The 27,739-nt window shown below is 34.2% G+C and overlaps 1 protein-coding gene across 2 annotated transcripts in view; it reads left to right on the top strand.

The window, feature by feature from the left end:
- SLF2 (SMC5/6 complex localization factor 2) overlaps positions 1 to 23,787 on the top strand; it is a 34,944-nt gene extending 11,157 nt beyond the window's left edge. Inside the window, exons 6-20 of one of the 2 annotated variants that reach the window (XM_039871445.1) lie at positions 29 to 99; positions 2,489 to 2,611; positions 2,957 to 3,124; positions 4,133 to 4,235; positions 7,650 to 7,725; positions 8,520 to 8,661; positions 10,177 to 10,276; positions 10,882 to 11,058; positions 12,227 to 12,324; positions 12,878 to 12,965; positions 14,509 to 14,640; positions 15,111 to 15,188; positions 17,940 to 18,026; positions 20,029 to 20,097; positions 21,902 to 23,787. In XM_039871445.1, coding sequence (XP_039727379.1) covers positions 29 to 99; positions 2,489 to 2,611; positions 2,957 to 3,124; positions 4,133 to 4,235; positions 7,650 to 7,725; positions 8,520 to 8,661; positions 10,177 to 10,276; positions 10,882 to 11,058; positions 12,227 to 12,324; positions 12,878 to 12,965; positions 14,509 to 14,640; positions 15,111 to 15,188; positions 17,940 to 18,026; positions 20,029 to 20,097; positions 21,902 to 21,937 — 1,548 coding nt within the window. In that variant the 3' untranslated portion in view covers positions 21,938 to 23,787. The remainder of the gene's footprint in view (positions 1 to 28; positions 100 to 2,488; positions 2,612 to 2,956; positions 3,125 to 4,132; positions 4,236 to 7,649; positions 7,726 to 8,519; positions 8,662 to 10,176; positions 10,277 to 10,881; positions 11,059 to 12,226; positions 12,325 to 12,877; positions 12,966 to 14,508; positions 14,641 to 15,110; positions 15,189 to 17,939; positions 18,027 to 20,028; positions 20,098 to 21,901) is intronic. The other variant, XM_039871444.1, reaches the window with a different exon arrangement.
- The last annotated feature ends 3,952 nt before the right edge of the window (positions 23,788 to 27,739 follow it).

Raw genomic sequence — 27,739 nt, 5'->3', positions numbered from 1 at the left:
GTATTCCTAAATTTTCTTCTTGTTTTAGGAACGTGTTCATAGTGGAACGTACACAAATACTCTAGAACGTCTAGTGAAGGAAATGGAAGACACACAAAGGTTAGCATCATGACTACCTTGCTAAATTTAACATACTGCTTATTTGTGTGGGTGGCTTTTAATTTACCTTAAAAAATCATGAACTGACTACAAGGAAGGGCTCACCTGTACTCTCTGCTCTTGCAGCCTCCTCTACTCATTACCACTTTTAGCATTCTCCAGGCTTTTAATCAAGTTTAATTGTGCAAGGGGGTACAGTTCACTGGCATTAAGTACATTTACATTGTTGTGCAACCATCACCACCATACATCTCCAGAACTTCTTTCTTTTATCTTCTGTAACTGAAATTCTATGCCCATTAAACAATAACTCCTCATTGTCCCCTCCTCTCCCATCCCCTGGCACAACTACTGTTGTACTTTATGTCTCTATGAAATTGACCATTCTAAGTACCTCAGATAAATGGGATTGGAAGCATGTGGCCTTTTATGACTGGCTTATTTCACTTAGCATATCTTTGGGGTTCATACATTTTGTAGCATGTGTCAGAATTTCCTTTTTAAGGCTGAATAATATTCCATTGTACCACATTTTGTTCATCTATTGATGGACACTTGGGTTGCTTCTGTTTTTTTACTATTGTAAATATTGCTGCTGTGAACATGGGTGTACAAATATTTCTCAAGTACCCACTTTGAATTCTTTTGGGTATATGCCCAGAAGTGGAATTGCCGGATCATATAATAATTCTATGCATAATTGTTTGCAGAACTGCCATATTGTTTTCCATGGTGGCTGCTCCATTTTACATTTCCACCAGCAGTGCACAAGGCTTCCAGTTTCTCCACATCTTTACCAAGCCTTGGTATTGGCTGGGTTTTTTGTTGTTGTTTTTTTTTTCCCTGCCCTTATAGTAGCCATCCTAATGAGTATGAAGTGGTACCTCATTATGGTTTTGATTTGCATTTCCCTAGTGACTAATGATGTTGAACATCTTTTCATGCCCTTATTGTATAGCTTCTTTGGAGAAATATCTGTTCAGATCCTTTGCTCAATTTTTAATTGGGTTGCTTTTCTTGTTATTGTTCGCATAGGTAAATTTTTTTTTTTTAATGTTTTTTATGCCTTTCTAGTCCAAGTTTGAAACCAGCATAACCAGACATGTTATTTCTACATCAAGCTACTCTTTTGAGGAAGATATTTAGAATTATGACTGATAGCCTCCTACATGCACTTACATAGAAATCAAAAAGTTTGAGGATCATAATGTCCCTAATTAAATTTATATGATTGGTTGCAACTACTTTACTAATGAGAGGGGGAAAATATATTTCTTATGAGCTCAAGGAATATCCTTGAAAGTAGCCCAGAGAACTTCACTAAAAGCTTAGCTGGCTTGAAGTTGGTATGTATGTGTCTCAAATTTGATAACTAAGCAGCTCACTATAGGAATTGCAGATACTTAGTAGGTCAGAAGTGTTCCCTTTCTGAATGTAATTAAAGAAATTGTTCCTATTATAAAATTAATTAAATGTTTCATAAATTCATGTGATTTGTGATGTCAGATCTGAAGTTGCTTATTTACAATTGAACTTGCACAGATCAAAGGCAGAGATGCTACTTTAATCTGATGATTGATTCTTTCCTGTAGTGATAGAGCAGTACATTTATTTACTGGTCATTTACTGTTATATTATACTCATCTACTGTGGAGCTGAAGCTGAGAATAAGGACCTCAGTTAAAATAACTTAATCTTGGTAAGCAATATAAGCAAAGACTTTAAAGCTAGACTCTGGCTTTGAATCCCAGCTCCTCACCTTGTGAGCTTGAGCACATTAGCTTTTTAATGTCTGTTTCCTCATACATAAAATGGGTAATCATAAACTACCACACTTTTAGTAGAGTGGCTGTCGCATAGTAAATGCTCAGTAAGAGTTAGGTGTTGTGATGATAATGATGACAATGATAATGACTGCTACTAGAAAGCCTAGTTAACATATCAGGTTGTTATCTACTAGAAGTCAAATGAGCATTAAAGATTAGAGGGACTAATCAAATTAGTCATGTTGAGCTTTTGCCATTTTTCCTTACCTTTCTCTAAGTGATTTCGGCATTATTTTTGAAGTCCTACCTATAAGGAAATGTTCAAGTTTTTTTTAATGCAATAGAACACTATTCTAATACCATACCAGTAGATGGATAAAAGCCTAAGACCTAAATTAGATTTTCTGTGTTTAGTGGAAATAGTATATACTGTATCATCATCATATATGTGGGAAACAAGATTTGACCTATAGTGTAAACAAAGTCTGTCTTATAACAAGGTATTTGAATAAGAGTTTTCCTTGGTGCTGTTTTTAGACATAAAGATTTTTTTAATTTTGTGCAGTGTTGGTAGTATATTTTTTAAGGCAAACTATTTATTATAACATTCTTTCAATTCTCAGGCTAGATGAACTGCAGAAGCAACTACAGGAAGATATAAGGCAGGGCCGAGGCATTAAATCCCCAATAAGAGTTGGAGATCAAGACAGTACAGATGATGAGGATGGCCTCTTAGAAGAGCACAGGTACAGCATTTTTCACTATGTTTACCATATTAAGTTTATACATTTTTTATCTTTGTTTTTGTAAAATAGATGAGCCATTGGTGGTTATTTACTTAGTAGATAATCTATGATGGATTTGAAAGGCAAATGTTAAGGCCAAGTTACATCATTTGTCTTTTCTCCTGGTTATTGTTTCTTTTCACACACATATTTAGTGGTTTTGGACTAACAACAAGCAAAAAGTGTAAGGTGCAAAACACATGTTCTCTTGCTTTGCACCCAGCTTTTAAATACAAAATTATGTGCAGTATAACTGTTTGATATTTAGTACCTTTTTTCTTTTTTCTTTTTTTTTTTTAATTTCAGGGAATTTCTAAAGAAATTTTCAATTACAATTGATGCTATTCCTGATCATCATCCAGGTGAAGAAATATTTAATTTCCTCAATTCTGGAAAAATTTTCAATCAGTATACCTTGGATTTAAGAGACTCTGGTTTTATTGGACAAAGTGCTGTAGAAAAGCTTATTCTTAAGTAAGTAGAAAAATAGAAATTTTACTTTTATGTAAAAATTACTCTAAGATTCTGACTGATGTAATCTAAACATTAATTTCTATTATGACCTATCCAGTTTCTTAATCCTCTTACTTATTACTATTGCCCTTTGTGTTTTGTGTTTTTTGTTTTTTTAGTTTAATTATAGGGAGCAATGTAAGATAGTCGTTTGGCACATCACATCTTTATTAATTAGGATTAAGATCAGTGTATAATAACAGTGACTGTCAAAATAACGGGCTTAAATAAGAGGTATATTTCTTATGTGAAAGAATTCAGAGGTAGAAAGTCCAGGGCTGGTGTTTCAATACATAATCTTTCTTTGCCACCATCCTTAGCACTTGCTTGCTTCAGGTGCTATTGGAGCTCCAGCCTTTACATTCAAATTCCCAGAAATCCCACACAACATTTCTACTTATGGTTAGTTGGATAGAACTTAGCATGACCATACCAGCTGCAAGGAAGGCTGGGAAGTGATTTTTATTTTTGGCAGCCAGTGTGCTCAACTAAAAATCAGGGTTCAGTTATCAAGAGGAAAGACAAAGATAAATGTTGGGATAGGCATCTAGCAGTCTCTACCACAGTGCTTTTCTTCAAATTGCCACAAAGCTAATTTCTCTTGATATGGTACGTGATATCTCAGATCCAGAGAGATCTCATTAATTAATTCTGGTGCTGAGTTTTATGAAGTATAAACCCAAGCTGGCAAAAGCAGATAGTGTCCTGAGACTTGATAGTCTCCTTCTCAACACTGCCAGCTAACGATTTGTCCACCAGATAAATCTAGTAACAAGCCAACAGATTGGATCAACTTTAGGCCATCAATTCAATTTCTTTTATGAGTAACCCATTCATATTGGGGTAGAATCCACCTCCATGGACTTGAGGATGATTTGCTTGCTCATTTCCCTGATTATGTCAGATGTGGTGGTAGAAGTTTCTTGCCATGAAAGTAACAGTCATATTGATTTTACTATATTTTTTCAGATCAGGAAAAACAGATCAGATTTTTTTGACAACACAAGGCTTCCTTACCTCTGCTTATCACTATGTCCAGTGCCCTGTACCTGTGTTAAAGTGGCTCTTTCGGGTAAGAGAAATGTTTGGGGGTATAGTTGCCTCCTATTGTATTTCTCTGTTAAAAACAAGCTTTTAAATATAATTTTATTTGCACGTTACTAGAGAAAATAATATTTAACACATCAAACACATGATTTCAGTGGATTAGAATGAAGCAAAAAAGTCAATGTAAAGAGATTATAAAGAAAATACTAACGCAGGTGGTATGCAGGGTAATGTTAGTTGTCAATTATGTTAGTAATGTTGGTTGTACTTAAGACATTTCATCACATTGGTAAATCACTATTATAGTTAGTTTCAGAAGAGGTCTTCGAACACTTACATACCTGAGGGATTTTTTACCCATTTTTATGGAGGTGCCTATGTACATTTTTAAGATTTGACTTGTATACTGCTAATATTTCCCCATTCATATATATATTTTCTTGGTATGCAAATCCAAGTGGTTTTCTTATCCATTCATATTTAACTCTTAAGTCCACTTAAATAATTATCTTAATTGTTGTATTATCTACATGGGAACTGTATAAATATCAATGGTAGCAGAGAACTAACATATATGAAGTGAAAAGTGAACAAACATGAGTTTTTATTCTGGACTTTAAAACAGAATTTCAGAGAATCTCGTATTTGGCAAGAACTAGATATTCCAGTGCAGCCTTTTTTTATATAGCTAGCATTTTTGAGTGCAAAGTATGCCAGGCCCTGGAGAGAACAGCAATAAAAAGAAAATCAGTGTTGCTGATATCATGAAACCCATATTCTGATATAGAAGAAACACAAATGTGTGTATGCACATTTACTGGTATATTGTGTCAGATGGTAGGTGTTATGAAGAAAAAGTAGGCTAAGGTAGGTAAAAATATCAGGGTAGGAAAGAAAATTTGCCTTTTTAATATATACATATAGTAGTTGATGAAGGCCTTACTGATAAGGTGATCTCTGAGTAAAGAACTGAAGAAAGTGCTGGAATGAGCCTTGCCAATGTAGGCAAAGAGAATAACAGGTGGTGCAGACTATGAGGCAGGCGCATTTGCTTCCAAGGGTTAGGAGATAACTACTTGGACCTCAGTAATTTTTTTAAACAGTTCTAATTAAATAAAAAGTTGCCTCCTTACAGTTTTCATCTAGTAGTACTTATTATCTTCCCTATAGCTTCTCATAATATACCTCATCTGTCTTAACAGTCAGTCCTTCAGTTATTTTTAGACACTCTCATGGCTGTCATCTCTCCCCACATTAAACATTTGCAGTCACTTAATTTCCCTTTACTGATCATCTTTCTGAAAGACCCTTTGCTTGTCAGTGTCACTCTCCCCATAAATGGACCTATTTTCCAGATAAGGTCTTTCTTACCAGCCATTTTCAGCAAGACTTTTACCTATCTACTCCACTCACATATTTCTATTTATTATAGTTCAAAATTTTATTTGCTTTCACACCAGGGCTTCATTATTCTCTATGTAATATATCTTTTCTTAAACTTACAAGTAAGATTTTGCATTTATCTGTGTTAATTTTCATCTTCTTGATGTGGGCCCATCATTATAGCCTTTAAAACCCTATCGATGACATACAGGCATATCTTTAAGCAGTTTTTTATGCTCCTCATATTTATTCTTTAAAAAACAAACTAATAATCATTTATTAAGCATTTTTTTGTGTGTAAGATACTTCGTCTCATTTCTCCTTTCCAATTCCAAGTCCTTTTTTTGTGATGGAGAGACTTACCAATTTATAAGTATTTTTTTACAAAATATGTCAGAATTCATTTTAATGCTATAGTCCTAATTAATATTTTGTAAATTTAATTGTTGAAATGTAAGTAAAATATTGGCACCTTTGTGACCTTATCACAAGTGTCTAAATGTAGTAATAGACCAGAAAGACAGTTTACTTTTTTTAACATTTTCAGAGAGAATTCACATTTCATCGTGAGACATTTAAGTAAAATGGGAAAATTAAAATTAAAAAGAGCTGAACTCCCAACTTCCAAGGGCTATTAAATTTAGTGTTTTCTAGATTGTTCTCTGTGTACACAGATTGCAGTATAATAATAAAAACAAAATATATGCTATTTTATAACTCGTTTATTTCAGACAACAATAAATTATTAAATATTTTTATCGCAGTCTAGATGTTATCCTTTTTAATGACCTTACACTATTCCTTTGTAATACTATACCATGATTTATTTAACTCAGTCTTGATTGATAGACATTAGGTTATTGTATACACTTCTTTACACACTTATGTAATTATCTCAAGTGCTGTGTTGCCAACCTTAGAATTCATCACCCCCACAAGATAGTTATCTAAAACTTGTCCTATGTTTAATATGCCTTTGAATGGTGCTGCCCCTTAGAAGAGAGTAACAACACAAATATAGCAAAGACATTTATTCATATAGGATGATTTTAAAATGGCACAGGCTCTATGCCTGATTGCGTTTGAGTTATTCCCTCTTATATTTTAGATTTAAATTTATTATAATTATCCATGGCTCCAAAGCAAAAGAGAGATAGAAATACAATATATCTTTCTCTAAAAACCACTTTAAAATTACTTTCAATGTGATTTTTTAAAAACATTTTTAAATTTGAGCTTTTGTTCCCAAAGAATTGTCTCGTAAAATTAATTATATGCCTCTGCATAAAAAGTCCTTTGTCAAAAAGCTGACTAGATCAAAAGATAAGGACAATAACTTTGCACAAATATTACCAAATTATTTTTTATTTATTTTTATTATTCCAAATTATTTTTCAAATTTTTCCAAATTACTTTCGCACTGGGCATTCCTCCTCTTTTCTAGTACACTTGTGAAAACTGGGTATTATCAGTAATCTCAATCTTTACCAATCTCGAAGTCAACTAATGATATCTCGTCATTTTTCTTTGTATTTTTTGATTACTGGTAATAGCGAACACCTTTTTAAGTATGTTGGTATGTTAATTTGCATATTTGTATCTTTTCAAGTATTTTAACTAGTTTATGGTTTGACTTTTGCTGGTGAAGTGATAAAGCTAGCAGCCTTTTTCCTTTATGTTTTTTGGCTTTCATGGCAGGAGTTCTTTTTTTTTTATAGTTTTAAATGTCTATTTATATTTGACATTTGTCTATAGTTATATTTGTCTAATTATAAGTGAAAGCTGTAAAAACAAGCAGCATGTTAGAATGGAAGAGGGCCTGACTTTGGAGTAAGACTTGGACTTATATTTCAACTCCTCATGTATTACGTTGGGTAGACTATTTTAATCTCTCTGAGCCTGTTTGCTCATATGTATGATGTATGACCATTTCATAAAGTTATTATAAGTATTAAATGAAAGGCATATAACACATCTTTATATGTGCCTGGCAAATAGTAAATTCTCATATTTCCTTTCTTCTCTTTATATTCTATGATTTATCTACTTATGACAGATGATGTCAGTTCACACAGACTGTATTGTGTCCATGCAGATTTTAAGTACATTGATGGAAATAACAATTAGAAATGGTGAGTATATAAATTCACTGTGACTAATGGTGTGAATTAGTGGTTGCTATGTACATGGTCTCTTTTGTATTGCTAAAAGTTAGGATATTTGGGAATATAGAATAAAAATTTATTTTTGTAATTAAAGTCTTTGATAATAAAATGAAACTCCAATCAAACATGAGTATCTGCATTTTTCTAGTTACATTGAGAAAAAAGGTATAAGATCTTGGAAGTGGCAGCCCTTACCTAGTATTTACCAAGTCGTAGCTTACTGTGCTGGGTAGAAATAGTTGCAAGTTTATTTATTCAGTCAATTAACTTTAATTGACTTTTGATGAGCAAGAGTGTTGTATTGATTATGCACTGAGAAGATTGAAAGTGTCCACTGCAAAAATGTGATAGTTGCTTTCTCACTTTTGAGATCCCTTAAAATGAAACAAGCATTGTGATTTATCTGTATCACTTGTTTTGAAGATTGGGACAAATAGGCACTGAAGATGGTAAAATCTTCCTGTGTTAACAATAGTTGGTATTTTACCACTGTTATTTCCAGTCTTTTCAAAATATGTTACTTCCTCCTGAGTTATATCCTTTGATTCATCTATTTTGTTCATAAATATTATTTCCTTCGGATATTCTTGAAAATTTCTAATTCCTATATGATCATTCTAAATAACTGTATTGTTAACATATCAGCTGTCATTTCTATAAAATCACTGTAATAATCTGTGTTTCACATGCAGACTACCACCTTGCAACTGTGGGTTTGTGGATCCAGGATTTGTGATAACATATTTTTTTCTGTTAACTAGATACCTTCAGTGATTCACCAGTTTGGCCCTGGATACCATCATTGTCTGATATAGCGGCTGTTTTTTTCAATATGGGAATTGATTTTAGATTTTTGTTTCCTCTGGAGAATCTCCAGCCAGACTTCAATGAAGACAATCTAGTGTAAGTTTTCTTTTCATAATTAATGCCCAAAACATTCCTTTAAACAATTTTTATATAAGAACAGTTAATATTCATTTGATAAGTTTAATATCCATTCTTGATTTTTTAAAGTCTCAAAGTTGAAATGGATCTTGAATTAGATACATTCTTAACATGTCTTAATCTAAAAACCATCATCATGTTTAATAGCGAAAAAATAGAAACATTTTCTTAAAATTCAAAACTGTAATTCAAAATTCAAAACTTTGACCTGTTATCTAGTTTTTGCTCTCCTCTTGTTCTAACCAAATTGATCTGCTTGCTGTTCCTCCACATTAGCTATTGTTGCGTTGGCTCTTCCTCCATACTTAGTGTCTACTCTCCAAAATATTACCTGTCTCATTTGTTGAAGCACTATAAGAGCAAAAGACTCCATCTTTAAGGGATAGATCATTGGTATATTAATAATCATCATCACAACTGCTAACACATATTGCTTACTATGTGCCAGGCATAGTTCTAAGGGCTTAATATATGGTACTTTACTTAATAGTCACTACAACTATTAGTATTTCCATTCCAATTTTACTGGTAAATCAGGCACAGAAAGGTATTAAGTAACTTGCCCAAGGTTGTACAGCTAGAAAGGGACACAGGACTACCAAGCAGATATTTAAAAAATAAAGTTCTTTTCATATGAAAGTATCTCCAAGTTATATATTAAGTGAAAAAAGAAAAGTGCACAACAGAGTATATAATATGCTATCATTTGTATTAAAGGTGGAGGAGCAAATATTCATATATATTTGTGCATACATAAAATGCCTGTGGAAGGAAAGACTAAAACTAGTAGTGATTGTGGGGAGGGGAAATGGGTGCTGAAGGTCTAGAATGGGAGGACAGTTCTTACAGTATATGGTGCCTTGGTACCACTTGGCTTTTTAACTATAGAAGATATTATTTATTCAAGAAATTAAACAGGGAAATATTATCTACCTTTTGAAGACCGAATTCATGTATCTTCTCTTCCATGAACCTTCACTGATTACCTCAACCAAAATTGAAGTGTTTAGAATTGTTTCTTTATATTTTGTTTCTTTATATTTTCTTTATATTGTTTCTTTATATTTTCTTTCGGCCACTCATGAAACCTTTAAATATTATGAGTTCTTTGTAGTAAGAGCCACCTTCCACATAGCTCTCTGACACCAAGAGCAGTGAGGATAGTGTCTTATAAAAAGTAGTTGTCCAAGGAAAAACTAATGCATAGAGATAGAAATCAGATTTGTGTTTACCTGGAGTGGGAGATAGCAGATTGGCTTGCATCTGACATGAAATGACTTTTGTGGGTAACAAAAATATTCTATTTCTTGATTTGGATGGTGGTTATACTAGTTTATTTATCAAAACTAAAAATGGGTATATTCCTTTTATTGCATGTAAATTATACCTCAGTAAAACGTTTTTGTTGCTCAGTGTTTTTAAAAATAGTTATATTGTTCCTAATTTCATGCTGCTTTATTCACTTTTCAATAGTTCTAAAACACAGATGACATTGGGGGGAAAAGGAACTGAAGATTCATCTAAGCCAATTTTTTCAACTCTTCCTGAAACTAACATTTTAAATGTGGTTAAGGTAGGAAAAAACTTTGTATGTCTTTAGTACAGAGCTAGAACCATTTAGTTTTGTGGTTAATAGTTTTAAAACAAAACAAAACTGGTGATTTAAAACAAAACTGGTGATTCCCAGTCTCTAAAATTTCTTAGCAATAATCTTTGTATTAAAGGTTGTTTTTGTTGTTTTTGTTTTAATATTGGGAGTGAAAGAGATCTTTAGATCAAAGTTATGTATTTAAAATAGCTCTAGGAATACTTTTACCAAGAAGCTTTTTGAAATTAGTATTTTTTAAACCAATTTTTTTAGAATTAAGATATATGAAGAAAAAAATACAACTCACAATATAACAGTGATCAAGAATTAATAACAATGTTAAAACAAAGCTGGATCAAATCAATGATATTGAACTGTTAAGAAAATCTTAAAAATGAAAAATGCAGAAGAAAATACTTATCCTATCACCTTATTCAGTTACTAACATGAGTATTTCTTGCTTCTTTCTAGACAGCTGATGTTTTGTTTTCTACACATTCTCTTTTGCATTTTTTGTTTAAAACTTTTTATTTTGAGCTCTTCAAGTAAAATATACCTCAAGTTGTTTTGTCTCTGCATTTATGTCAAAGTTTCTAGGCTTATGTACATCTATACATCCAGAAGGTTACCAGGATCGCGAAATAATTTTGCTGATTCTAATGTTGTTTAAAATGAGTTTGGAAAAACAGCTGAAGCAGATTCCTCTAGTGGACTTTCAAAGCCTCCTGATAAACCTGATGAAAAACATCAGAGATTGGAACATAGAGGTAACATTACTTAAAACTTTAGTGTTGGTTTTTTGTATGACATCACAATTCGACTTTCATTGCGCATGCAGAACAGTGTCTAACCTCAGTTAAGATCTTCAGCAGATGAAAAATAAACTGAAAAAGGGACTTATCTTTGCTGAGATCATATTATTTAAGTTCATGATAACTGAATCTTCTCTAAAACTGCAGCTATTCATTTCATTAATGAATGGTGTTTATTGGGGATTTACTATGGGACCCTGGAGATAGAGCTGTGAAAAAGACAAAGTCTTTGCCCTCATGGTAGTTTTATCCTGGTCAGAGGGTTAGATAATAAATAAAGTCAATGTAGATTATAATATGTCAAGTTGTATTAAGAGCTATTAATAAAATTAAAGTAGTACATGGATGTAGAGAGTAGCATGGCAGAGATGTCTGCACATTCAGATGAGGCAGTCAAGGAAGCCCTTTTTAAGGCGGCCTTTGAGCAGAGACCTAAAAAGAATGATAGAGTGAGTCACACACAAAACAAGAATTTGAGTTGAATTTCTGCAGCCACATTGACTAAATATGTATAATTTTTGTTAGATTTTTTAAAATTATATGTTTCAACCTTTCTTGTGGAAGACTCCAAAAAAGTACAAAAGTAGAAGGAGGAGTACGTTGAACCCCTAAGTACCCATCACTCCGCTTTAATATTGAAGACATAATTTTGTATCCTCTATTACCATCATCCCATACTACTTTCCCCTACTCAGGGATTGTTTGACTTTAAATACTGGAATAGTTGAGGATCATTAAAATGCAAGAAATCTCAGGTCAGGAAGATATATGCTCTCGTGCAACAATCATAATAGACCTTTGGAAACTGGTATTTGTATTTAGATCACTTTATTCTTCCAAGAAGTCCTATTTAAATACATATAGATATGATGTAGCACAAAACATGAAAGCCAAGTGAAATTCTGATAAATGTGTCTGTTCAGTCTGTTCTAGAATTTATGATATACTGAATCTTTGTACTGTATATATTTTAGCAGGTACTAGACTCCACGCTATTTTTAAAAATGAGTGATCTCTCGGTAATAATGCTTTCATCTTGGCAAGAAGGGATGTGGATGATCTGTTGGACATTCGATTCTACCAACCTATTTGAAAAATCTTATTTGTTGTTCTTTGTTTTCAGATGCCTGAACTCTGTCTGGCCATAAATGAACTCTCCAGTCATCCCCACAACCTTCTGTGGTTGGTACAGCTGGTCCCTAACTGGACATCACGTGGAAGGTATTGAAAAGTGAGAATTAAACATTGAGAAAAATGTATAATGTTTATATTAATGAAATACTTCTAGGTCCTTTATTTTCTTTCATCATTCCTTGAATGTTAGAGTCTTTTATTTCATATTCAGCTATGGGCAAAGGCATTGACAGCCTGATTCTGATACTTAACTCAGACCATTTTATAATCTTGATTCTTAATTTTAGTTTATCTGGTAATATAGACGGCACATACTATGAAAGTAAATGAATTAGCATATTTTTTTGCTTTAGTGAAAAGAAATCCCAGCAGTAAAATAGATTTTCTATCAGTAAATCAGTAGGGTCAGAGATAAAGGCTTTACTAATTTGCCTGAGCCTCAGGCAACTCTAACTTTATGTACAAATATTTTACGTGAAAATTTTACTATTCTGTTAAAGCACATTTGTTCTTATACAGCCTTCTCTTGAAACATTAGCTATGTTTTCAATTAGGATTAGAAGAACTCCTTATGGCTCATTCACTTCTCAAGCAATATTGATTAAAATATTTTCTAAATACTTTTAAATTCTAATTCCAGGCAACTGAGACAGTGCCTCAGCTTAGTGATTATTTCAAAGCTTTTGGATGAGAAACATGAAGATATCCCTAATGCGAATAATCTTCAGGTATAAATAATATTTTTGTTTTCTTTTAATAAATGGAAGAGCTAGTGAGGTGTAGGGGAAAATTGATGGATCCTGAGTCAAAAGCACAAATGAATAGTTACAAAATAGACATGGAGGTATAAAGTATAGCACAGGAAAAATAGTTAATAATTTTGTGTAAATATGTAGAGGGGAAGTGGGGTACTAGATTTAGTGGGTTGATCACTTTGTGAGTTATATAGATCTCTAATCACTGTGCTGTACAACTGAAACTAATATATTATTGTATGCCAACTATAATTAAAAAAAAATACCTCATTTAATTGAACAATGTAAATACAAGCAACTAATTGTCTATTATATTTCAATAAAGCCAGAAAAAAAAAAGTGCTGGGGTTAGATCTCAACTCTTGGGCATAATAATATTCATATACTCTTTAGAATGGTACTTAACTAATGAGATCTAATTTCTTCATCTGTGAAATGGAGATGGTATCACACCCTCTACCATCTCTGTGTGATTGTTGTGGACATTTAGATGAATTAATGTATAAAAAACTACTGGAAAAATCATAATGTGCTAAATACGACTATTTATTAAGTTAGTTTGCCTTATCAAGGTTAGCAGTTTTATCTCAAGATTAGAAATTGCAAAACTGTTGTACATTAATTTTATCTTGTACCTGTTTTAATATTAGTCTTTAAATTGTAGAGCTTAAATGCAGTTGCCCTTTGGTACTTGTTAAGTAGTGAATATATCATATATATATGAGTGCATATAAACATGTCTTGTGGAAGTTCTACTCTTAGAAGTCCTGAAAACTTTTTACAAACATTATTAGCACTAATGGGGCTACTCATAGTTGGATTTGAAAACTCAACATAGAACCTGGTCTAGATGTAGTGTTCTTGTTTGAATTGCAGTTCAGTACAAGATATTCTACTAGGGATAAAAAAAATGAACTAAAGACTCTGCCCTTGAAAACATAATCTAGTGGTTGAAACAAAATAAACCAATCATTGATATACATTGTAGTGAGAACAGTAATAGAAGTATGCACAAGGTGCTGAGGGACAGAAATTGAAAGAGAGAGCTGATTTCTGCATTAATAGAGTTGAGGTAGATTTCATTCCAGATATATAGGTACTACTCCTGAGTCACCAGGGTCATTATCAAATAGCTCTCAATCCTTTCAGTGGTATTTATTGCCATCAAGAGAGAATTCTTTTCAGAATTCAATGACTTCGACTCACAGGGAGATTCAGTTTTGCTGACTTTCAAATAATTTCACAGAGAAAGTATTGTCTTTGACCTCTAATTGTAATACCATTTGGTCTCCTTAAGCTTTTATCCTCAATTACAAGTACTAAATCTTTCATTTAAAACCCCTTCCAAGCAATTGAAGACTTCTTAGGAGAAATGGGTATCACAGACTATAAAGAAATATAAAGGGGCAAAATTAGAAAAGGCAAAATGAACAGAGGACACACTGAAAAAAAGCAGCCTAAGAGAGAACAACTGTGTTGCTTAATATTGTTCACTGTCTTCTCTCTGTTTTGATAGATATCAGTCCTACTTCGTTATCTTGTACAAATGAAGCCTTCTGATTTGTTGAAGAAAATGGTCTTGAAGAGAAAGGCTGAACAACCAAATGACACCATTGATGACAGTCTTCATTTGGAACTTGAAAAGCAGGTATCAGGCTAGATCATCTCAAAAGGGTATATGAGCATAACTGATACCAGCTTACAAACTATAGAATGATATAGGACTGACTCTTAGGTTGTTTCTATGTCTTGGCCACCGTGAATAATGCTGGATTTAGAGACCAGATACACAATTATAAAGTGAATGATATTTTTTATTGCTGTCCTATAATCTTCAGTAAACTCGAGAATTGAGAATTGAGGTAAAAGGATGGTTGTTGGTAGTTTAATACTGGAAGTGTTTTTTGTAGCCCTTTACTTATACAGTCATGAGGTTAAAGGAATGCACTTGAGTTAGAAATTAGAAAGCCTAGGTTAAATGCATAGCTTTTCCCTATTACTAGCCTGGTTAACTAGCAAATCTTTTATCCTTCCCGAGCAGCTTTCCTAATGTGTAAACTAGGATGACATCTATGCTAACTAATTCACAGGTGTTCGTTTTATTCATTTCTCTAATAGGCATATTACCTGACCTACATTCTTCTTCATTTAGTTGGTGAAGTTAGTTGTTCTCATTCTTTTTCTTCTGGACAACGGGTATGTAGTTTTTAGTGGCTTTTGTTTTTAATAAATGTCACTGATGGAATGAATAAACTTTTTAATTTTATTAAACTTACTGGGGTGACATCGGTTAATAAGATTGTATGGATTTCAAGTGTAAAATTCTGTAATACATCATCTGTATATTGTATTGCGTGTTCACCACCCAGAGTCAAGTCTCCTTATTTCACCATATATTTGACTCCCTTTACCTTCATGTACATCCTTCTCCCTACCTCTTCTCCTCTGGTAACCACCATACTATTGTCTGTGTCTGTGAGTTGTTTGTTTTGTTTGTTCATTTGTTGCTTTCTGTTTTATATCCCACATATGAGTTAAATCATATGGTCCTTGTCTTTTCCCTCTGCCTTATTTTGCTTAGTATGATACACTCAGGATCCAACCATGTTGTAGCAAATGGCCATATTTCATCTATTTTTATGGCCGAGTAGTATTCCATTATATATATGCACCACATCTTCTTTATCAGCGACTCTTTTTAAGAGTCATTCATTGAAAGACTCTTAGGTTGTTTCTATGTCTTGGCCACCGTGAATAGTGCTGCAGTAAACATAGGGGTACATATGTTTTTACAAATAAACGTTTTCAAATTTTGGGGATAGATACCGTTGTTAGGTCATATGGTAGCTCTATTAAGTTTTCGAGGAACCTCCATACTGTTTTCTATAGTGACTGTACCAGTTTATGAACAGTCTTTGTCTAGGAGAAAACTTAATAAAAATTAACTTTAGATTTTCTATACAGTATTTCCCCTTTGTCCACAGGACATATGTTGCAAGACCCACAGTGGACGCCTGAAATTGCAAATAGTACTGAACCTTGTATATACTATGTTTTTTCCAGTACATACATACCTTTTTACTTAAAGGAAGCACTTTACAACTTCTCTTTGAAACACCCAAATTGCCAGCATCATTGCTGTTATGCTTTAGGTCCATTATTAAGTAAATAAGGGTTATTTAACACAAACACTGTGATACCACAACAATCTCTCTGATAACTGAGATGGCTACTAAGTCACTAATAGGTGGATAGCATATACAGTGTGGATTCGCTGGACAAAGGAATGATTCCCCAGGAGGGACAGAGCAGGATGGCATGAGATTTCATCATGTTACTCAGAATGGCGCAAAATTTTAAACTTATGAATTATTTATTTCTAGAAATTTCCATTTAATATTTTCAGACCATGGTTGACCACAGATAACTGAAACTACAGAAAAGCGAAACCACGGATAAGGGGGGACTACTATAGAAATCTCAGTATACACTGGAAAGAGGGAAGTAATCATAACCTTGCAACCACATCACTGACAAGAATTGTCCGCAAATGTTAGTTCTGTTTATTGGAGCGGAACTGAACTATCATAACTTGGCAACAGCGTCGTATATTAATAAGATATTAAAGTCACAAATACAAAATGGGCCGTCTCTTAGCTGGTTTCTTTCCATCTCTTTTTCCATTCTACTTTTTTTCCTTTAGAAATAATATTTGCCTTAAAAATTAAGTTAATGGTAAGTCAGGCTACTTCAGATATGTATTTCTAAATTATCTCCCAATGTTAAGGTTCTCATTTTCAGTCATTTTGTTCTTCCCATACTCCATATCCGTTTAGTTCTTGTTTAATTCCTCATGTTTCACACCTTAGGTAATCCAACCCCTGTTTTAAAACTTAGGATCTCCTTAGGCATAATGAAGAGGACATGACCGGTTCGTGTGTTTTTATGAACACTATTGGACATAGAACTATTTGCTCTCTTGATTGGAACCTAATGTAATCATTTATCTGTAATGTTCTTCTATAGTCTTTATATTTAAAAAGTTTTTTGCAAAAAATCAATGAGTAGTGTTTTAAAATTCAATTATTATAAAATCACCTAAGGTAGAAAGTGAAAGACTCCTATAATCCAGTGCCCTCCTGTAAATTTTTCCGTAATTTATGCGTATACTAACATAATTTTAACAAAAATGGAGTCAGACTATTCATATTATTTGCAACGTGTCTTTTTTTCACTTTAAGGTATTAGCATTTCTGTCTAAAATCATAGTTGATAAACATTACATTTTTGTGATTACACACAGTGTTAACATGAATATGCTTATTCATATATCTTTACCAATCTATGCAAGCATTTCTATAAGGTAAATTCCTAGAAGTAGAATTGCTATATGAAAGTTTATAAATTTTTCAAACTTTAATTATTTAAAAATATTTGTCACATTTCTCTCCCTAAAAATGTCCATTTACATTCTCACCTTACAGTCTCAATTTTGGTTTATGTATAAGAGTGGCTGTTTTGGACTATACACTTCTAAAACTTAAAAGATGATTTTTCAAGGAACTACTATTAAAGCTTGTTTTGTTCACAAAGAAAAAATACATTATTTGTTACTTGAATATTTCATGAGAGAATGTGGTAAAAGAAACAAATTTAAATTTCTGGGCATTACATCACAATCTGAGCCCTAGAGTTAATTTTCTTTAATGTACTTCCATACATGGCAAAAAAAAACCTTTTACTTTTGTGTGTATTTTTTACATTAGCAATAAACCATAAGTCTTATTATTGTGGCAGTTACTGCTTTCACTGATAGACTGCTGTTATGTTAGATAGTTAACATCAGAAATTGCTAACTGGAGAATGGTAGATTTTTAAATGATTGTTAGTACTAGTAATTTGTAATACTTTAGAGTCGTTTTCATCCTTTGTATTTGTTTTGCACAGAAACACTTCGTGCACCTCTGTGGGGCTTTGGAAAAGCATGTTAAGTGTGACATTAGAGAAGATGCAAGACTGTTTTATAGAACTAAGGTAAGTATGCATTTTCTTTATATATTGTTGATTCTTTTGTTTAACCTTGGTAACATTAATATTTGAGGAAGAGAAGAATATAAGCATCTCTTTAAAAAAACAAAGATTAGAAATATGAGTTTCTTTAAAAACAAATCAGCTTCTACTAAGTGCTTCTAGCTAGACTGAAATTGAAAGAAAAAAATTTCAAAGCAAATACATGTTTTAATTTTACTATACTTTCTATTCTAAAACTCCTGACACCTAAGGAAGAAAATTCTTTCCCTACTAATGAAACTTATGTACAAATTAAGACCTTTATGCTTAAGTTAGCTTCAAGGATTAAAACATTGTTTAAATAGATATTTAAGTTTTAAAATAGTGATTATAAAATCTTGTGATAGTTGAAAACTTGTTTTGTTCATAAAGAAATAGGCTAGGTGTTATTTGAATATTCCATTAGAGAGTTTGTTAAAGGAAGGTCTCCTCAAATCTCTTGAGTTTTGCATCACCCAGTCTGAGCTCTAGGGTGGAAGTGATTTCAGCAGTAAGCTTGCTAAGTTTTTTTTCTTAAAGGTTTAGTATATTCAAAGACAGTAGAAAATCTGAGTATATGAGTATAGTTAGGAAAGCAACTTTAGTATTAATAAAATGACTTGGCAATTTTTCCTGAAACACTAAGTTAAACAACACTTTTTTAAAAGTTTTTTCTAAGGATTTTTTATTCCAAATCATATTTTAGCTTTTGTAATGTAAAGCTGATTCTTTTTGCCCTTGCGTTTGGATAGTCATTGAATGTGAAGTTTCAACTTTATAACTTTATCTTACATTAATTAGCTATAAAGGTCAAGTCATTTCAACAATGCCTATTTGGACTTAGTATCTGAATATTAGTAGATTTAAGTTAAATACAAGAATGAGCAACTAATGAAGTTGTATCAGATTGCAGATTTTCAGATACATGTAGCAGCTAGCTCTTTGCCTCAGAGGGGAAACCATAGTTTCAGAAGCACATTCTTTTGAACACTAACTAGAGTTACTGGTCCATAGAACTTGGTGGTAGTGGCTACTGCTGACAGACATGCTAAAAGGGGACCACCCAAGGTTTTTGTTTCCTAAAGCCAAGGTTAGGACATAGATTGGTGCCAGGGCTGCTCTTACTTAGAGTGGAGAGTGACATAGAGGTCTCTGGAAATTGCTTCGGGGGATGGTCCTGCAGAAATAGATGAAATAGATGAGTCGCATTCCCCTTCACAAGCCCCTAGTAAAAAATAAAAAGGTGGTGATTGTTTTGAAGAAACCAAATCTGCTGAACTCTAAATGGAGAAAAAAGCAGACCTTGCAATTTACTGCATAAACTTAAAGTAGCTATAAAATTCCTGACTTGCTTAAGACATTTTTCTCAAGCAGTTGCATTTGAGAGCTAATTGAGAATCTCTAGAGTGGTAGGAAAATTTGTTTCATACAAAGACTTGTTAAACCTCTAAATGTAAGAAGATACCAAGTATTTAAAGAAGATTCATACTACTTTGGAAAAACCTAGAGAGGTGTAACAGGGAATTTCAGATGTTCTAGAACAAATGGCAACCTTCTTTGTGGCCTTGAGTCTTTCAAATAGAAGCTGGGACGGCAGGGAACAACCTAAGCTGTGGGCCCTAAAGCAAAGCCTGCCTTTTAGCTTCTCTGTCAGGGTGATCAAAAGCCAGCAAGTTGAAAATGTAGGTGTCTTGGAAGGCAGGAAGTATTTTTTGGGTGATCTTTAGTAACTAATGGGAAAATTGAGTCCTAAGCACTCAGTATTTCAGACCATGGTGATGAAGAAAAAATCTTACTAATCACTAATTTTAAAGCCCCTCCAGAAGATGAGTTCAAGTTTATTTTCTTTTTTCTTGACAAAAATCAAATTGAGTTGTTGGGTATGGACCTGTCACAGTTGTCAAATCTTTTGTATCAAGCATTAAATTGATTTTAAAGGTGAGGATGTTTTGATCTGATCCTTTTTCCCTTTTATGATATTTTTAAGGTAAAAGACTTGGTTGCCAGGATACATGGAAAATGGCAAGAAATAATCCAGAACTGTCGGCCGACTCAGGTGTCATTTTATTAAACATTTTTATTTATTCTTAATAATTTTGCTAAACGGTATTTCTTCATACTGTGAAAAAAATATAACAGAGGACTTGCTTCTAGGTATCTTAAGATAAACTGAAAACTCCAATACAATAGTTTATATATTTTTTTTAGTTTTTGTTTGCTTTATATTCATTAATTTATTTTAAGAAGTGGCTGAGCCCATTTTTAAATGCTAAATTGCATCAAATAGAGGTTATCTCATGAGGAGCATTTTTCTTAACAGCTTAGTCAAGATAAAATTCACATATCATACATTTCACCCACTTAAAGTGTACAGTGGTTTTAACCTTTTTGTCACTCCAAAAAAAAAATCCCGTTAGTATTAGTAGTCACTCTCCATTACCCAAGCTCCTGCATTCCCATCCCCAGTCCCCCAAGTTTTCAGCAACTAAAGACTTTTTGTCGTATAAATTTGCCTGTTCTTTACGTTTTCATGTAGACGAAGTCATATACTATATGGTCTCTTATGACTGGCTTTCTTTCACATAACAATGTTAAATGAATCCATATTGTAGCGCGTGTGTCTTTTCTATTGGGAAATAATATTCCATTATATGGATAGGTCACATTTTATTTTCCACTTATTAGATGGACATTTGAGTTGTTTCTGTGTCCTGGCTATTAAAAATAATGCTTCCATGAACATTTGTGTACAGGTTTTTGTATGAACGTATGTTTTCAAATGAAAACATGTTGGGCATATGCCTAGGAGTAGAATTGCTGGGTCATATGGTAACTATGTCAGATGTTTTGAGGAACTGCCAGACTGCTGAAGTGGCTGCACTGTTTTATATTCCCACCAGAATGTATGAGGTTTCTAATTTCTCTACATTCTTGCCAACACTTGTTATCTGTCTTTTTAACTAAAGCTATAGTAAGGAGTTGGAAGTGGAATCTCACTGTGGTTTCAGTTTGCATTTCCCTAGTAACTAATGATGTTGTATTAATTTATATTGCATTTTCCTAATGACTAATAAGCATTTTTCTTGTGCTTACCAGCCATTCATATAGTTTCTTTAGAGAAATGTTTATTCAGATCCTTTGCCCATTTTTTAATTGGGTTTTTGTGTTTTTATTATTGTATTGTAAGAATTCTCTGTATGTTTTAAATACAAGTCCCTTATTAAGTATATAATTTGCAAATATTTTCTCCCATTCTGTGTGTTGTCTTTTTATTGTCTTGATGGCATCATATGTAGAACAAGTTTTTAATTGTGATTAAGTCCAGTTTTATCTTTTTTTTTCTTTTATCACATAGGCTTTTGGTGTCATATCCAAGGAAACTTTGCTTAAGAGGGGCATTGTTTAAATACCTGCTATTAAGTCTGCTATCCTGCTTGTTTACAAATGAACTGAGAAGTCTTTGAGAAATCTTAAGCTACTGTTATTTTGTTGTTCGTAACCTCAGTAGACTTCCTTTTAGGCTGGCCATCTTTACTGATGTGGCATTAAAACAAAATTAATTTAAAACTAAAACTTAATCAGCTTATCATTTTACTTAATTTTCTTAAATATAACCCTCTACTTGTGTGTGTTTGGTGAGGAGAAATTGTCTTGTACTTATTTTATAGTTTTAATTGCGAGACCACAAAATGGAAACTCGAATCTGTTACCATAAAATTTCAGAGAAATATACAATATAAAGATTTTATTACTTTAGTTGTCAAAGCCTATTTTCTTAGAAAAATAATTAGAAGTTTTATAAAAGTTAATTCATAATCTGCTTTTCCTTTATCCTCTTTTTCCCTCCTTCCTTTTTCTAGGGGCAGCTTCATGACTTCTGGGTACCAGATTCTTAACAGGAATTGCAGCAGCAAAAATATGAACCAAGAGAAATTTAATAAGAGCCTTTTCTAGAGGAATTGAAAGGAATACTACAAAACCCAGTGGAATGCTAAGAAAATGTGCAGCACATGTATCACTTGAGTATCTAGTATGAAGCTGGTAATGAAGAAATTGCCATTTCTGAAGCAGATATGAAACATAATCTGCTTAATTAAGGCAATTGGCCTTTTAGAAGAACAAAATCCTATAATGGGGGGAGGAGTAGAAGCAGCTGATAGTTGCATGGCTAACCTGCCCCTATTAACTCCTCTGTTAAATTTTAAGCCAGTTGGTTTTTTTGGTTTATGCGTGTGTGTGGTTTTCAGGGGGTTTTCATTTTGGGGTTTTGTTTTGTTTCTGTTTTTGTATTTGTGTGTGGCACTTGGATAATCACAGGAAATATGTAAGAAAGGGTTTGTACCAACTTGAGTTGGACATGGAAACTAAGACCAAGTTCCAGTTGGGTTTAATTTTCCCTTTTGGTTATTTTAAGATTTGAAGGGAAAGCTTACAACTGAGTTCAGTAACAAAAAGGGAAAATTTCTTCTGTAACTCCTATAAACCACAGAGAAGTTTCAATCTCTACATTTTCTTTCACAGTTCAAGGTTATAAATCTGTTAGGTTTTTAAAATACATTTAAACGGTTGAGAAACAAGTTTGGTATATTGTCAGACCCCCTTAAGGAGAAGAGGTTAAGCTATGATATAGTGGCTCTGTTTATGCCAAAATATTAATATGCAGTTTGTTTTTTTAAATACTGGTTAAATATTAGAATCTTGGCTAAATCTTGGAATTCTGGCCCCTTGATAGCCATATTACAAAAGCCTGTATTGTAAAAGCTTAAAGATCTGGACAAGTAAGTTTCCAGTAACCTTGGCAGAGACCTGGATGGTGTTTGTTCTTTAGGACACTGCACGCATGTGTATGTGTGTGTGCTTATATTTTAAAGTTGTTGCACTTGAAAACCACAGCTGCTCTAAATTCTTAAACACTGGAAAGCCACCCTTTGGTTTAAGTGGTGGAAGGTTAGTAGAAGTGCACATGCTGGTCTTAGCCCAAGGGCCCTTTGAAGACTTTGATAGTAATAGACTCTTACTAACTGAAAATTTCTTTTGTTGACTGAATGTCTCTTTTAGGAGGGTGTGTCTCTTAAGAGAATACCAACTTTTTTCCTTTCTTTTAATATTGACTTGGATGACATTGCTGTCCTGAGCACTCTAAGGTCTCCAGTTGTGGGGAGAAAGATAATGGAGGAAAACGGAATTGGACTTGATGTTTGTAGTTTGAGAGGGGAGAAAATAAATTTTGAAAAATAGCTTGCTACCTCTAAATTGAGGCTTAGGAGTAAAAACCATTTAATCCTAAATTTATCATTTAAAATCTCATCAGTAACTTTTGAGCCCATGTCAAGCATTGAGCAGTTAGAGATTTTATAGGAAAAACTAAGTAAATCCAGTTCCTAAGAACCCTGGCTGAATGAGGCTGTAAGAGTCAGACCAACAAAAGTTTTATTCTGTGTTGAGTTTACTGGTAAGAGTATTATTATCTTGATACTACCTCTCAAGGGTGTTGTTAGAAAATGCCACTTATGGTTAATGAGATAGATACAAAGAGTTATATTTGACAGAAGCTTGAAACTCTAGCATCTATCTGCCCAACAATGGGGGCTTTCACGCTCTGTAATTTAATGCTTTGTAGATACATTATTTGTGCGTAATTTTATAAGTGTTCATATTTTTCTCATTTTGCATTGTGTAAAGTGTACAAAATCTCAAAAGTATAAAATACTGCTTATATTGCTTGTAATTACAGTGTGTAAATATTTTCTAATCGTGTACATTGATGGGGGGACAAGTGGGTTATTCAGGTTTTTTTTTAAGTGACCTTTTTGTATTGCGGTTTCAACAGATAACTGCCCATCAAATTTAAAACCACTTTGATAACATTTTTATTTAACAGTTCCAGTAAGGAAAGTCTCTATTTTTAATTATCTTTCTCCATTAGAGAAAAATACTTCATCTGTCCCTTTAAAATAAATGGCCAAACATCCATTTGGGCCCTTGTATTTATGACACTGGTAGATGTCTTTAGTCTCCAGGTCATATTCCAGTCAGTATTTGCATTTGGATTCTCATAAAAATTTTGTGATTCTCTTTTGGTACAAGTATTCCATGGTTTTTCTCCCAAATCAAGTATTATCCTCCCTGTTGAGTCCCCATGCTTTGTCTCCCTCCTGCTGTTGTTGCCCACCCAGTGAATGGGATGGTAGTAGGGGAGAAATCTTCATTGCACAGAGAATGTCAGGCCACTTTTTGGACTTGACATACAAAGCTTGCACTGAGTGGTGGTGTGTTTGGCAATGTTACTGTGCCAAAAATCACCTTGTCTTATTTTCTGGATATGTATGTCAAACTTATTACCCTTATTGCAAGCTGAAAATTAAGGTACTCGTGTTTATGCTTTTGTGTGTAACTGTTTGCCTTTTCTAAACTGCTTTTCTTGTTATCCAAAAATATAATTCTATTAGTTATACCATGTTAAGTGAAGAGGCTCTCCATGCACAAAATGCATCTATGTAGCAGTAAAGTAACAGCATTTGTACATTTTCTGTCTATCTCCTGATGGCAGTAGTGCCTTTGTCACCTTTTGGAAGGTTGGCATTTTGTTTTCGTTTTCAGGTACAAGTAATAGCTTGCTTTTGACTTCACAAAAATCTCCCCAGATGTAAAAGATAGGAAATGGAGTGTTGTCATCCAGGCTCAGTTGGAGCATTTGCATTTTTATGTCTGTTGAAATAAGTGTAGTTGGTGGGGACTGGCCAGTAATAATGTATGGAGTCTTTAAACCAAGAATAATTTTTAAATTTAAAAAAAGTAAAAATTTAAGAGGTGACCCATTAACAAATGACTGAGTTGGAGAATTAGGGAAGGACTGTCCTGATTTGTCTCTAAGGAGGCAAGGGTAGGGTACAGGTGGCTAGGCATATAGAGCATGATCTGTGGTTGTTATTTCTTATGCATTAACAATGTTGGTGCACCTCATTATCTGTGCATTTGTTTTCTCTGGGCAGTCTTGTCAGCCGGATAATCCACCAGCTCTTAGGCAGTTTACAAATAAATGCAGATTTCCTTTTTTTTCCCTTTTTTTTTTTTTAAGATTTTATACTACATCTTGTTTTAAAGTCCTATGAATGTATGTGTGTTATTAAAATGGCTTTTTCTCAGTTTGAACATGTGTTTGGTAATATTTGTTTGGGAGTGGGGATGGTAAAGTATCTGGAATGTCTTGTTTCTTCCCCTGCACCATCCCCTGGTTTTTAAATGGATTTCTTCCTTTCTTCCTTTTGCTTTGGATTCTCCAGTCAGTTTTTTAGCTTGATGTCTCCTGTTTCTGGAATACATAAAGCTGTAGTGATACATAGTTCACTTTTATACAACCCAGTTAATAATTTGCTATATACTTTGCAGTCAGGAATTCAGTTATCTCATTCTTACATTACCTCATTCACTTTGTTCATTCAGCAACTATTGAGTACTTACTATTGCTAGGCATTCTTTGTAGGATTCAGTGGTGAACAACACAAGCAGCTGTCATGAATCTTACCTTCTGGTATTCAGGTGAAAATACTTTCTGTTATTGGGCAAAGGACTGGAAAAGAATATCCTTGGCCTGGCCCCCTTGTTCTAGAGCCCAGGGCAAAGAAAAGAGAAGCCAGACAATGCAGAAGCAAGGCTCAGGATCACCAACCTGCCAAGCAGATACAGCTTTAGATATGCCAGCTGGGGGAGACATAGGTTGACACCTTCTCACAGAAGCAATTCTTAGCTCATAGAAGGGCCTAGGCGTGGTTACCAGAACCCTCAAGTTCCAGAACCATGCCAGTATACTAGTTAGGAGAAGACCGTCTATGAGCATTTTTCTCTGACGAGTGGGGGAGTGACAGCCCAGGCAAAAGCAGAGACATTGCCTAATAACTTAGTGGGAGGCAGGCAGCATAGCCTTGTACAAGTTAAGGGCCTTGACTTTACTCTTAGTCCTGACCTCAGATCTCAGATTCACCACATCAGCCATTAGATTTGGGCAAGTTACTGAGCCTTAGTTTTCTTCGTGTTAAAAGGAATAATGTGTCTACTTGAGTTTGTGAGGACTAAATGAGCTAATGCATGAAAAATGCTTAGCAAGTGCCTGGCATATAGAACTCCAAATGCTAGCTGTTATTTAGCTCTAATTTGAGGCTCTTCTCAGATGACAATTAAAATTGATCTTAAGGCACTTGGAGTTCACTGATATCTGAGCAAACTGTCTCCTAAAATTGTAGTGTATGTGTGCTTTATTCCAACAGCACCAGAGGCTTCTCTGTCCAGCTCTTGTCTGCTGATAAAATAAGTTGGTGGCTTTTTTAAAAAAAAAAAAAAAAGCATGCTAAAGCTGAGAAAGGGGTAGTGGGTGGTGATTTTCCAACATTTGTGGACATATCCTAACACACCCTTTTCCTTGCTAACCATTCCCCAGGCTGCAGTCAAGAGAGGGCAAACCAGAAGGCCCAGCTTTGGGTCTGACACCAAGACGACTGGCTGGGAGGAAAACTTAACAGGCAAAACAGGCTTCTGAGGCACAGTGGAACAGTGAGACTACAGCATTGTTGCACTGGTGACAGTCCCTACTGAAGAAGCACTTCAGCTGTTAATGTGGCCAAAATAAAGATGATGCCACCTAAAGGGAGAGTGCTGGGCAAACCAGAGGTGGAGATGGCAAAGCAGGAACAGAAATGCCTCAGTGAACAGGAAGCAGGACAACTTGACTAGACCAGAGTTCTTTTGCCTCAGGGAACCTCTGCTCAAGTTTCAGGAGTTCATGCCTACCCCCTTCACCTAGGATCCCTACTACAGTAGGTAACTGCTCTGTGCAAAGCCTGGAGCCAAACGCTGGTGTGTAGATGGCTGAGGACAACCAGCATTGCCCTCAGCCACTTTGCTACAACATTTGGGGAAAATAGCCTGGCAAAAACAAAACCTCCATTTGTGTTCTGTTTGTGAAGTACACTAGAAGGTTTTCAAATGGGATCCTCTCATAGCAACCCTGTGAAGCAGCCGAGGTAGTGATTTTAAGGATGAGTAGCAACCTCAAAGAAGGATCTGCCTGTGTCCCAGGACACAAATTCATGGCTAAGGATTAATTTCTTAGTTTGATTTCAAGTCCCTTCCACTGTCAGTATATTTTATTCATATTTTATCAGCTTGATTTACAAAAAAATACCAAAGGGCCTTCCTTAGAAAGTTCCATTAATTGCCATCACATCTGATCATTTTTTTAGGTTCAGAGATTGAAGTGGGAGAACAGTAGAGAGAAATGTGGTCAGAATCTACATATCAGAGGTACTGAAGTAACTGCCCATTACAGTTTAGCAAGTGCCATACTGGAACTCAGCATTGTGAGTTACATATTTTATTCATTTGAAAATGTATGACCTCTGAGTCTGCCATCAAAGTACCTTAGAAGAGAAAGGCTTGCCTCGTAGAGTGTAGGTGAGTAGGATGCTGAACCTACCACCAAATCACTTTGGCCTACTTGCCACCTCCAGTGGTATCCAAAGTCAGCACTGTGAGTTCTGTGAGAACATGAAGAACTCTCTGTCCCTTTGCCCACTGGTCCCCCCTGCAATTTAACTTCTCTCCTATCTGATACTTTAGGTCTAATAGTCTTCCTGCCCATCCTCCATTGTCACCCCCAACCCACTTTGCCACAAGGACTGCACATTAAATTTTTTTAGCCATGC

This window comes from Pteropus medius, unplaced genomic scaffold (genome assembly GCF_902729225.1).
Source record: "Pteropus medius unplaced genomic scaffold, Ma_sr-lr_union100, whole genome shotgun sequence".
Taxonomy (NCBI): domain Eukaryota; kingdom Metazoa; phylum Chordata; class Mammalia; order Chiroptera; family Pteropodidae; genus Pteropus; species Pteropus medius.
This window is presented reverse-complemented; position numbering and strand designations above follow the sequence as displayed.